At 48.1% G+C, this 13,505-nt stretch overlaps 1 protein-coding gene across 4 annotated transcripts in view; it reads right to left on the reverse strand.

Annotated features, from left to right (window-relative positions):
- Window positions 1-8,252: 8,252 nt before the first annotated feature.
- The window catches only part of Pcl (polycomb protein Pcl), a 96,466-nt gene continuing 91,213 nt past the window's right edge, over window positions 8,253-13,505 (reverse strand). For all 4 annotated transcript variants that reach the window (XM_089582234.1, XM_089582233.1, XM_089582235.1 and 1 more), the window contains one exon: window positions 8,253-10,344. In XM_089582234.1, coding sequence (XP_089438360.1) covers window positions 9,715-10,344 — 630 coding nt within the window. In that variant the 3' untranslated portion in view covers window positions 8,253-9,714. The remainder of the gene's footprint in view (window positions 10,345-13,505) is intronic.

The following is a 13,505-nucleotide window of genomic DNA, read 5'->3' on the forward strand; positions in this document are numbered from 1 at the left end:
CCGCAGAGTAGGGCGGTGATATTGGTGGTAATTAAAATATTTACTTAGTGTTAGTTACAGCCGTGCATTATGGGCGGAGTCCTCGGTTCAGCACCCCGGCGGCTGACGCGATCCGGCGCGTCCGCTCGATCAGCGATTGCTGGTCACTCGGGCCCGAGCCGGACAAGGCAGTCTCCCAGGATGAGATTGAAGGGTGGGAGATGGGTTTTTGGTTTCCTGGTTGGTTCGTACACCCCCATACAGAGTGATAGAGTGTCAGGTTTGGAATGCTGCACAGTGCACAGACAGCATTCGGGGTATTGCGTGAGGAAGAAAAGGTACTAGTAAAAAATGTTCGGGTATACGTGAGAGTCTGGAGCTAGCGCCAGGCGATGGCGTCATCCCTAATGAGGGTTTTGTGGGATGGTGGAAGCGTTCTCCATTGTGTTTTGCAGTACTCGGTTATTTTCGTGTAAGTGAGCGGTTCTGAGTTTGGAGGCCCCGCAGGGGGGTCCTGTGTCTCATCATCGTTTTCTTTGTCCGAAGTCGGGGCTAGGTGTGTTGTTCTACCTCTTCTTCCGCTGGAGCCCGGCGGGTCAGATCTTGGGCGAGCGAGTGTGCACGCTCATTGCCACGGAGAGAGGCATGGCCTGGAGTCCAAACATTGCGCAAAGCCCCTCTCCCCGCAAACGGATCTGGAAGGTATATGGCAGCCGCTGCCTGAAGTTCACTGCGTGACAATTACGTCTAAGGTATCTAAGGCGTATCTGCCTTCGGAACGTTGGTATTATAAAATACAAAATAACCTTCAGCAGAGCAGAGGCAGCATTAGTCATATTGTGAACGAACACTCAGACGAAACTGGAAGCAAGGATTTTGTAACTCGTCTAAGCAGCAACTTGCGCGTGTATACAGTTCCTAGGAAGAAAGCCCAGAGGCTTTGGACGGCCGCCGGTACATGCAATTAGCTGTAAATTTTGGTGCTCGTTGTTCCGGCAACGTGGGACCATAGTGGCCATATTCCTTCCAAGCCCTGTGGCGCGGGGAAAAGGAATGCAGTACTTTAAAATGACTCTAGCTGCCTCGATGAGCCAGCGCCGCTTTCCAGGGTGTAACCATGGAGGTGGAGACATGATACTCGCCGGCACCATCTTGGTTTTACTCTTGCGTTTGGATGCACTGAGCTCAACGCGGCGGCAGGCCGTTTGCATGAGCAACTTTCCATTTATTTTGTAAATTCTGCACATTTGGTACTCTAACAAGATAGAGTCGTACCAAAGAATAATCAAATGATGAATTTTAGTCAGTTACTCAAAAGTGCGAAATATTTCACACATCTTCCAAGAAACACGATGCCTTGTGAAGAGTTGCTATATTTCGACAACAAACGTACCACTTGTACGCAATCCATTACCTCTCGCTCACAGCAGCGGGGATGAGCGATTTCGTTGCCGCGACCGACGACTCTCGAGGCTGAGGCGGCAAGCCGGTGTCTCTGGACAACCGGAGGAGATGTTGCCGTGGAATGAAGGCGATCTTCTTTTCTTCGACTTCCCTTTGATAGTTTAGCCCACAGAGTTAGCAGACCCTGCACGGATGCAGTAATGAGACGCCGGGGTTGTTGAGTTTTTGGATAGTATTGTGTTACGCTGCTCGCGGGAGTGGGTGGGCAGTCCATACCCAATTTTCGTTCGTGCGTTCCCACGCTTGCTAACGGTATGACATGATGTTTATTTACCTTTCGCGCAGGGGTGTGGATGCATTAAAGAAGTATAAAGTTACCTACTCAATAATGGTGGCTTGTTTGTGGGGTTTAACGTCCCAGAGCGATTCAGGCTGTAAGGGAGGACGTAGTGAAGGCTCCAGATAAGTTCGACCACCTGGGGTTCTTTAACGTGCGCAGGCACCGCACAGTACTCGGGTGTCTAGCATTTCGCTTCGATCAAAATACGACCGCAGCTGCTTGGATCGAACCCGTGTCTTCCGAGTCAGCAGCCGAGCACGATAACGCTGATCCACGCGGCGGCTAACTACTCAGTATTAGTTAACCATCCAACCAGTTAGCACGCCTTCGCTGTATTCTGATCCGCTACATAACTCACAATGATATCCCGAAAGAAGCGCTCTTCTATCTCAAAATGCCTGTTTTTAAAAAATTGCAGAACATCTTGTGTGAAACACCAGGTATATGCGTCTGTGGGTGACAGGCATTTTTTCTGAATTCTTTTGGTAGCAGTGTGCACCTTCCTATAACTGGGCATTCTTTAGGTAGCAGTATAGAATACGCGGACCTATCGCCTTCAAAATTTGGAGGGAACACTTAAAGGGTCCCTGAAAAGGGTGTTAGAGGTTGACTATAAAATGCTTATTTATGTAGAGTACAGGCCACCGAGCGTCCATGCCGCGTAGAAGACCTCAGAAGCGAGCCGATAATTTACAATATAATTTTAAGAGCTCCCGCTTCCGCGCCTCGCGGCGACCAGCGGTGCCGAGCTTTCGCCTGAATCCGCGCACATTGCATCATGTAGTGCTCTTTACGTCAGCAGGGGAATGCCACAATCGGCTCGCCGCGCCAGCGAAGTCGGCGCCAAACCAGTTCACGAGGCGTTGCCTCCTCCCCCTGCAGAATTTCCTCGCGCGTCGGCGGAGAAGCCGAGTGCATGGAGCCGGCGGACCGACATGTCAGTATAGATAATTTCAGCGTGCAAAAAAAAAAGTGACAACAGGAGAGGGAAAGGGGTGAAGACGCGGAAATTCAAATTTTGGCTGCAAATAACTCAGCTTCCACAAAACGCATAAAAAAAAATGCGCTGGAGGATATTTGCGGCGCTGCGTCCTTTAGCATCCTAGGCATGTCGCATCTTCGTTGAGACCCCCTTTTACAGCCCTTTTAAGCTCCGCCTTAAGGGTATGACGCGATAGCGTAATGGTTTAATGCCCATATATGTAGAAGGTCACTCCACTTTACATTCATAGATCCCTGGCATTCCTCATACCACTCCTGGTACAGTGGTGCAGCGGTTTTGCGATGCGTCACTGCCCTGCGATCGCAAGTGTTCCCAGCGGGGGACCTTGTGTGGCCCAGGTTGCTCTTACCGAGCAACCAATCATTGATTGAACTGCCACCTGCCGTGGTGGGCAGTTTGCTCACCAACCTGGTGGCCAGGTTGTGATGACGCCGCAAGGCCACGTGACCTAGGTGGCCCACCTGCCTCCTAGGTTGCTCTCTGGACATCACCTGCAAGAGTCATGCTCGTGATTTTTCGCTCACAACACCGACGCCCGATTTTCTGGGTAACGGGGCCTTTAAAGCTATCGCGTTAAAACGGCACTAAACCTTTCTGTACGAAAGGGTCTTGGAATGGCTGGTGACGGCATCTTAGGTGTCGATAAAGATTAGTTTATAGTTTAGTTTAGTTTATGGGGTTTAACGTCCCAAAGCGACTAAGGCTATGAGAGACGCCGTAGTGGAGGGCTCCGGAAATTTCGACCACCTGGGGTTCTTTAACGTGCACTGACATCGCACAGCACACGGGCCTCGAATTTCTCCTCCAAAGAAATTCAGCCGCCGCGGCCGGGATCGAACCCGCGTCTTTCGGGCCAGCAGCCGAGCACCATAGCCACTGAGCCACCGCGGCGGCTGTCGATAAAGAGAGCCTCATGAAGGGCATGTCCTTCAGTCAGTAAGCATAGTAATAGACACATACGCTGCGTCTGAAAATATTTTAGCCACGATGGATCCGAGTGCTCTCGTATAAAGACTGAATGTGTGTCTCCACAGAAAAAAAGATGAGTTACTTTAAAACCACCGAGAAATAATAGCACCTTATAGGTTTGGAGGTTTTTTTTTATTATTATTGACCGGCTGAGTTCTAAACCGCGTTAGATAGAAGTGGCTGTTAACAAGTTCTGAAGGCGGGAACGCTGGGATTGAAAGAGTAGCAATCATTTTGTCAGGTTTCTTTGCGAATCAGTGTTTTAATGACTTTCTCCTGGTTTGTTTCCGTCTGCTACAACTAAACAGTTAACCTACTGATGAAATTTCTTCGATAACATGACTTAGCAACTAGGAACACTCCACCGCGACGTATCATCAGTTACGTCCACTCAAAATCATCCAGCCGGAAACGCAACTGTCTGCATGATTTTAGTGCTGAACATTCAACTAAGAGGAAGCAATCAGGAAGACGTCCACATTTGTTTTGAGACGCGTACTCAGCTGTGGCGGTGCACCATTTGGAAGAGAATTGGTGCTATATAATAAGAAAGAGCGCTATCAGAGACTGCTGAAAAAGCGGATGTTAACTGCGCAAAAATAGTTATTTGGCAATTCATCGTCCGTGCGTCCGTCCGAGAAATTTGGGGCCTAGTGAACAACGAATGCAGCAGAATCCTTCGCACTTCTGTGACCAAGATACTCCAAATCACGACTAAGAAAAACGGAGTAGCCACTGTCCCTTTCGAGTACAGCAAGTGCAGTGAAGACCGCAACAGCCACTCACAACCATGGGCGTCCGGAGGGGGGGGCAAGGGGGGGCGGCTGCACCCCCCTGGAAAATCACTCACTCGAACCGTGAGTGATGGCCGCACGCCAGGGGCGGTGGTGCGCTCAGTCAAAAGGGTAAAAGCAGCCCCGCATGGTCACATCTGCGAAATGCCGCGTCCGGGCGTGCGTCGTTCCGCCGTTTTCAAACCACGCCATCGTTAGCTCTACTGAAGGGCGACCTGTTCCAGACATACAGCGGCACCGGCGAGCATGTGTTTCGAGCCGCCTTGAGATGGGTGTCTGTTTCTTTGATCTCTAGAGAGATAGCGACACGGAGGCAGACAGTGCACGGGGCATCTTGTTTTCGCCTATCGTTACGCCGGTCACCGATGAATTCTTAAGGAGGGAAGGTAAAATCAGCCGTGTCCACCCCCGCTTTGTCGGGCTGCTCAGGGGCAAGCGGGCGATGAGTTGGCGCCGCCGCCGCTCGCTGTCTCCTCCGATCCACGGGTAGCGCAGTTCGGTAGAAGCGCCGCTTTCAGAATCTCCGGCAAAGGGGATTAGCTGCTTTTGTTCACGGCGACGCAGTCTCCCGAGGCGCCCCCACACCAGCGTTCTTTGCGTCTTCTGCGAAAACCAGCGCCTTTGGTCAACGCAGCCCGATGGCGCCTGCCTGGCTCGCCTGTCACCTCTGGCTGGGCCTCAAATCACAACAGCGCCCATGTACTGTGCGTGTCAGTGCATGGTAAAGAGACCCAGGTGGTCGACATTACCCGGAACTCTGTACTACTCCATCCCTCATAGCCTGAGTCGTTTTGGGGCTCTGAACCCCATAAAAACACAAAAACAAATTTTCCGACTGGAGTGGCGAGTGTCCCTTCCCCTCGGAAGTTGCGCGGCGTTCCTTTCACCCCCAAAGTGCGCATTCGGGGATACTGCGGCAAGTAAGCCCTTGCACGTGTGCGCGCCTCTGTGTTTGTGCTTGGGTGTTTTTAGTGGCCGGTTGTCAGCGAAGCTGAGAACAACCAAGACAGCGGACGAGAAAACGACGAGCGGAGAGCAGTGTGTGTGCGGTTGCTCGACTGTGCGGATGCGCAAGCAAGATGGAGCGAGGTGTATGAAGCTGCGAGCGTGCATTTATCTTGTAAATAAGTTTTCGTTGTATATATAGTCATCTTTTGTTTTCAACGTACGCGTTCAACAGTTTTTCCAATCAATGTGAATGATGAGTGTGCACCGAGAGCGTGTAATGAAGCACAGAAGTGAATTTATCACACGTGTAATTACGCAATTCGCCCAGAAAAATCCGAGGCGCCTACAGTTGCTGTTCAAGGAAGACTGACTGAGTGACTGTAGTTGCGTGTTTGTGAACATATTGTGCTGTGTGCTGGTCATCAATCCGGGTGAGTCGAGAACCCGTATGCAGCAAGACTGAGCACTCTTCTCCACGAAGTGATATAGCATCTTTTTGCATTTTTATTAATTTTAGTTGTTTCTTCGTTGATAAACTCCAATGTACCTCTCCTAGCCGCGCTTTAATTTGCTGTTTGTAATTTTTCTTTCATGTGTGCATTTTGTTTAATTTTTATTTATATATAAATAAATAAATTTACTCCGCAAATAGCGCCTTTCTGCTACGAACATACCCCCCCCCCCCCCCCGGGGCACCAACGGGCCCCCCCCCCCTGCAAAAAATTCTGCGGACGCCCTTGCTCACAACGTCGACCGCCATGTAGTCTCAATGTCAGCATCACGTGTAAAGCACCGTAAATAGAGAGATGGTTACTACCACGAGCAAAATTCTAGTTTAGTCACATTATTTCATTGGCCACGCAGAGGCCGCACCACACGCATAGCCCGTAGTACGCGACCAGCGAAACCAAGATGGCGCCGCGAGGGGATAAGTGCGGTGGAAGGAGCGTCAAAGGCTCTCTACACTCTGGAAGCTGAGGCGTGGCGGACATCGAGGCACCCTAATATTGCTACTTCTCATGGAGCCTTCAGCGCTGGTTGGTGCCCCATTCCAGGGCTCCACTTGCTTCCGACGCCCGTAATGCACACTGTAACAGGCTTCGTTGGTCTTCACAGCAATCGCTGGCCAGCATTACATCCCACTGCTCCGCAATGGATGAAGATAAAGGCGGTCAAGGAGCGGGCTCACAACAGAGCAGCCCGGCAAGTCGCCTTCTTCTCTTTGGTTTCCGGAGTACAAAATCTCGTTTACTGACCGGACTATTTGGCGAATTTTTTTTTTTTTCCTGCCTAGGTTTGGCTGCAATGAGTACCTTTAGCCAGACGCGGGCCTCTCATCGTTCAGAATGTGGTCTCGCGTTCGTATGGGCCCATGTGGCTGACTGCAGCAGTTTTTAGTAGCCCAATGGAACAACTGCAGCGGTGCCCGGGCAGTGCAGGTTCCCTCCCGCACCGAGTGAGTCACGTGACCCACCTCTCGCGTCCTTGCATGCGCCGCCGTACAGTGGCCGAACCTCGCACCAGCTCAGCGCAGGCTGCTTCGAGTCACGTGACCCTCTGCTCCCCGCTCCTCTGGCTTCACCCGACAGAGGACGCCTTTTCCGCTAGTGGTGCATTGCTGGTGTTTTTTTTTCAAAAGGCGTCACGCCTTTCCGTTGCCAATGCGTTTCCCTCACTTCCTTAATTCTTCCGCGCCCCGAAACTGCGCGCTTGTCACGTGCTCTTCGCTCCTTGCGCGCTGAAATCGCCGTTGGTGAGCAGGCTTCGCTACCACGTCGCATCGTGGAGGTCGCGGAAGCCACTATACACCATTTTGGAACAGTTCTGCTCCCACACTTCGGACAGTATGCATACAGAATTGAATTCATGAACAGCGGAAATTGTCGCTGCGCAGTTTTCACTTCAAAAGACGGCTGTAATTGCCCAGTTTTCCATCTAATAAATTTATTATGGTGTGGACTGTCCTCGGCAGTTTCTTCGAGGCCCATTCGATTACTCGGGCTTCGGATAATTCGGACGTTTGTTCCGGTCCCTTAAGTCCGAATTCGAGGCTTTACTGTACACGGGTATCAGTGTTTCTAGGCGATAAGCATCGTTACACTAAACAGGGTAAATCCAAGTTTTTACCTTATTTCTCATAATTGGGATCCTGCAACAAAATAGGATGCTCCCACAAATATGAAGTTTTGCCCCCTCCAAACCTGTTCCAAAACGCTTGCGATTTCCACCAATGAGCAGCCCTTAAAAAAATGGTAATCTGGTTAGGTGGATACCACGTTTCATTTTCTAACAAGTTCCTATTAAGTTTGTAATTAGTGTATTTTTGTTATTCCACATGGAATAAAACGAAATGTCCTGCACAAATAAATTATAAATGCTTAAAAAGAACAAAGTACTTTGGACATTTAAAAAACCTAATTCACTGGGAAATTCGCATCTACTGATGATAATTCTTGCAGAGAGGCATCATGATGCTAGCCAAGTGACACTCGTTTGACGTGAAGTACATTTGCCAAAAGCCCCACTAAACTTGCCCATCCAACAAGGACAAATGTTGCTGCACATTCATTTCAGCCATGCCTTTACACTGAAAAAAAAAAGACAAATATCTGGTGAAAAACCATAGTAGAAGCCTTATGCCACATTAGGACATGCATGGGGAGTATATAATATTCACTACCAGTTACCACATATATACTTTGGGCACAGGTGACTGGTACTTGTACATGAACCCATATACCACAACGATCAGTAACAAGCAAACCGCTATGTGAGGCAAACTGCGTAACAGGCCTTGTGAGAATGTTGAAGGGCAGGCAATTTGTAAATATAACTTTATTTCACTATAACAGCACTTTGATGCAAACACCCAGCGACACAAGATGGAGTCCCTTACTCTTTGGTTCGTAATTAATTATGTGCAACGCTTTGAAAGGCCCACTACCAAATGAAAAAGCACTTAAGTACACTGTACCACAGCCAAAAACAAAAGTGCACTGCAAAATTGTAAAATGTCAAAAAGGCATTTTTGGTGAAGTGCCAAATTCTGTGGGAAGCTTTGATGGACAGTAAGATTCATAGCTGCTTCATTTTCGATGCCAAAACCTTCCAGTGAGCCTAATCTGGCAACTAATACCCCAACATAAGCATGCATGCGAATGAAAACTGATCAACATTAAAAAAAAGGGTAAAAATGACCACTGGAAAAAATGAAAAAAGTAAGTTTCAGGGGAGTAAGTTGTACAAAAATCTAAGCAACCACTCTGAATTCTTTTTACAGGAAAGCAGACGAGACTAGGAGGACTGTATAATCCTAGAAAGCAAAATGGCAGTGTTTCAGCAGATGTAAAACAGACATTCAGTAGTTCAAAAGCATTCGCTGATTGACACAAATATTGTGTTTAACTCACATACAAGCAAGCATGGCAGGTCATGCATGTATCACACTGAGAAGAAATTGGATCCTTCCCAGGTAACACATGTTAAGTTATGCAAAGACGCTAGAAATCGGGTAGGTTTAATTCAATTTTATTAGAAACCTGTCATTGAACTAGGAACTAGCTGTAGAAAACGGCGTACAAAAGTTGTTCGCTTAAATTTACCACAGCTGGCAGGCCTTGCTTAAACATTTACTGTCACTAGCACATACTCCAACAAATGATCCTATTTTACATTGGCAGCTGTATAAAGCCAATTTATCCGACAGTGAAAATATGTGCTGCCACCAGAAACAACCAACAAACTGAAGCACCAACATCTCTGGAATCATTCTGAAGCCATCCATAATGCAACATTAATAAACTCTACATTTAAACTCCACTTCAAATCACTCCCACACAATTGGCAAATAGCAATGGGCATCTTTTCTTCACAAATAAATTCTGTGCACTTCATTTCATTTAGCCCATTTTCAATCACGTAGATGGCAGTGGATGCCTTTTTCTCACAATTGAATTATGTTGTGCGTCTCATTTCATTTTGTGCGTCTCATTTCATTTTCCCACTGTTTCACTCATCCATGCAGATCTAGTGGTTCATCAGAAATGCAGCATTTGAAGGACGAAAACATAAGCAGACTCCAACAGCTGCCTGTACAACGGTGCCTCACCAAAATGAGCTCCTTGGGATTCAGTCAGTTTCACAATGCACCACAGAGTGAAAGGTGTAGACACACACACACATGCACGCACATACATACACACACCAGCAACACCTTCCAAAGAAGAAAACGAAAAAAAATTGGGGTGGGGGAAAGTCATGTGACCACAGTCCTTCCATCAACTCCTGTTCCCACAAGTGTCCCAGTCTACAAGGTACTGCACTTTTCCATCCGTACAAATGCGTTTGGCCAGCACACTAAAGCGGTCTTTTGAACCACTTGCAGCCTCAGCGCTCTGAAGTGCTTCCTTCCAACGTAGTGGCCCTTGGCCTGAAGTGCTACTGTCTGCATCTGTGCCGCCAGTGTTGGTTGCGGTGCCAGTGCTGCTTGTGGTGCCAGTGCTGCTTGTGGTGCCAGTGCTGGTAGTGGAGGTACTGCTCATGCTGCTGCAGTCTTCTGAGTCTGTGTCAGCGGTACCAGGCTGCAGTCTCCGTTGAGAGCCACGCAGTTTGAGCTTAGCCGGCTTGAGTGGCACTGCGAGAGCGAGCTTTTTTGGGGGCCTCCCAGGCCTTGGTCTTGGCTGCGGAGGTCGAGGGAAGAGCACCTCATCACAGAATGGGTGGTTGCCATCATGAATGTCTAGCAGTGGTGGTATGAAGGCGTCCAAAAAAGTGCTGTCCTCTCCAGTACCCGAGCTCTCGGCTTCCTCGTCACTGGCAAATGGATCTTGGAGGGCTGTGCTATTCTGAACTGGTGCCTTCTTTCGGCCTACACCGTTTGGCAGCTTGCAGAAACCGCTGGCATTGTTCTAAAAAATCACAAACAAAAACATCAGCAAACGCTGTAAATCACTACTTTACAAGCATAAAAAAAAGGCAGACCGAAAAGCGCAGTAATCCAAAAACAGGGATAACAACTTGGCTAGTTGGAAACAATTCACACAGAAATAAGAAGAGGGGCTTGATACAATTAATGTTAAATCCATATGCACAATGTTCACATGGCATCAATAGAACCTTGTTCATATGTTTTTCACCGCACTGGGAAAAAAAAGCGCAACAGCCGGGAAAACGCAACAGTGAGGAAAGCTTCGAAAGCTAATGAAAACAGTGCAGCTTTGACTTGAAACAATTTATTTCCGCAAGGACTTTAAAAAATCGAGAATGGTGGATTGCAGTTTCTTTCGCTCGCTGGAAAGCACCACACGTTTCTTAGTAGCCTGGAAGGTCGCATTGTTGTCAGCGTCGCTTTGAGGTGCGACGTACATACCTGCGGAGGAGGTCCAGAGCCGCGACAGCTTCTCCAAAAATCGAATCTGCCAACTCCCAGGAATCGTGCGGCTCGCGCTCCTCGTCGTAATCGCAGTCAGCAGCTTCACTCGCAACTGAGTTCGCAACGAACTCGGTGATGCTTTGGCACTCCGGCATCATGACGGCAGCATCCACGGAGACGTAGTCGCCACATGTGACTCCCGTGGCACCCAACGCATTTATAGCCTCAGTTAGCTCTTGATCACCGGAGGCTGCTTACGACTCTTCAGCTTCCATGGCAGTTTCCACTTCCATGCGAAAGCCACACCACGTGCAGCAGTGCTGTGCAGTTGACACGCTGACTGAAGTCCACGCTGAAGCGACGTAGTGCACAGTATCAAGTACTAAAATGGTCGTAGGCTGCTCTCCGCGCTGCTCCGCATAGGCCGCGTTGGTTGCCTGTCGACTGCGTTTAGTACATCCAGCTTTTCCTCAAGGGGAAGCGCCTTCAGCTTGCGCGACGCCATGACGCCACCAGAGCATGACAAAGAACGCAGCATCGCGGTTACAAGCTCGACGTTCACAAGGCGGATGGCCATCTAGTGGCAGCCTCTCCAACTCGCGTGCGGGTTCTTGCAGCCAGTTCCGTAGCCAAACCTGGCCAAGACTCGTCAAAAATAAAAATGGCGGTTGGTGTACATTGCCCGGGTGCGTTCAGGGTGCCCGGTTGCGAGGTATCAAGCGGGAACGTTCCCACAGCAAAAACATAACAGTGGGGTTCCCAATACATTGGATCCTATGGGAGCAATGTCGGGTACCCAAAGAAAACGACGTAACAGCCAGCAAAATGCAGCAGTGAGGAATGTAACAGCGGCGTTCTACTGTACTATAATATACATATACTATAAACCATATTACAATTACACACTACAATTTCCATTTTCCCAACAACTGAAAGAGTGGCTCATTGCCTTGTCTTAGTGAGCAAAACTATTTCAAACACAATCTCATCGGATCAGCCAGAAAAAGGTGCTAGATTCCTTGCAACGAAAATTCATTCTAAATACCATATTGAAAAGATGGAAATCAAAGATCTTCAAGCACCAAACATGCAGCAGTAGAATGCACAGCTGACACTCTGAAGTCCCAGGGTCTCTGGAAAAGTCCATAGCATGGAGCTGTCCACACTGGTCTGCAGCCACATATGTGGAGACGATGGCTGTTTGAGACAGATGACTCATTTTTCCCTTTACACCACCTCAGCTGAAGCTGCACTGGCCATAGCGCTAATGATAATGCAAAAGCGAGTACTGCACATACAACTTTCATGAAAGGGACACTGAGAACTTCTTCATCCAACTTTTGTTTGCAGTAAATTCTGCGGCTCATTTCTGGCTCAGCTGATTTTTGTCCAACAGCAAAAGACGCATTTATTGACAAGCAAATTGGATTTGAAAATTTCCCTACCACTCGATTAAAACTTGTGATGTCTACGCCAAAAAGGACTCCGTGAGTACCGTTTGGAAGTGAGCGGCAATGCTGTCTATGCTCAGGGACCCGCGCCCAAGAAATTGCCTTGATGCACTGCGATTAGCTTGCGAGAAAAGTCAGGGGTGAGGACGCCTGTATTTATTTTACCTTTTCTTGCTTATAAAAGCTCCGTTTTCAGTGAAAGTAGCGTTACAGGCCAAGCTCAATTTGTCTTATGTTCCTCTAACCTTTGTGCTCGAGTGTCGCTAATTCGTGACAAACCAGCTATGAGCTCCTGCATCGAGCTATAATTCACAAACAGTAGTACCCCTCTTTCAGACAATATTTGAAGGTGTACAGAAACCACATAACAGTGAAGTGCCATCTCACTCCTCACAAACGAAGTTCTATACGCCATTGTTTCCATGGAAGAAATACCACAGGAGCCCCGCTCGTATTCCTTCACTTTCATCGTCATCACAGAAATGCAGTCAGGTGATGAGTAGCAAAAAAAAAAATGTATTCCAGCTCATTCACTTCTATATAACAGAAACTGGATTTTGAAAATTTTGAAAAACTGGTTTTTGAGGAAAGGAAACGGTGCAGTAATTGTCTCACATCTCAGTGGACACCCAAACCGCGTCGTAAGGGGAGGGAGAAAGGTGGGAGTGAAAGAAGAAAGAGAGGAAGAGGTGCCATGGTGGAGGGCTCTGGAAATATTTCGATCACCTAGGGAGATCTTCAACGTGCACAGACCTCACACAGCACATGGACGTCTTCACGTTTCGCCTCCACCGCCATTTAGTAAAAAAATGCTGCGTTGCATCATTCGGGGGCTAAATTAGGTTGGAATGGTATGCTGCGTTTTCACATCAACAGGCTACAAGGGATCGTTTAGAGGCAGTTTTTTTGCTACCTGAATTAATAATCAACATCAAGAAGTCATGTTAAATTAGCTAAAAGGCAATTTTTTAGGTTTTTAAGTGGACCAGAAGACTTATTGAATAAGTATGCAGTGCAGAGAAAGCTAAAACACATTAAAAACGGCTGTCTTAGCAATAGCAACAGCAATTTGGACCACAATCCTGACCATGAAGCGGGTGCTGCTGATGGGGAAAACATCACATCTGGAGCCGTTGAGAGCAAATTCCTAGCTGAAATTTGGAATGCTGAGATGAAGAAAAAAGGAAGAATTTAGGAAGAGAAAGAAGACTGTCAATGGAGCAGATGTGACGGTCGCAAAATGGTA

The sequence above is a fragment of the Amblyomma mixtum genome, chromosome 3 (assembly GCF_055824585.1).
Source record: "Amblyomma mixtum isolate Tamu chromosome 3, ASM5582458v1, whole genome shotgun sequence".
NCBI classification, from domain to species: domain Eukaryota; kingdom Metazoa; phylum Arthropoda; class Arachnida; order Ixodida; family Ixodidae; genus Amblyomma; species Amblyomma mixtum.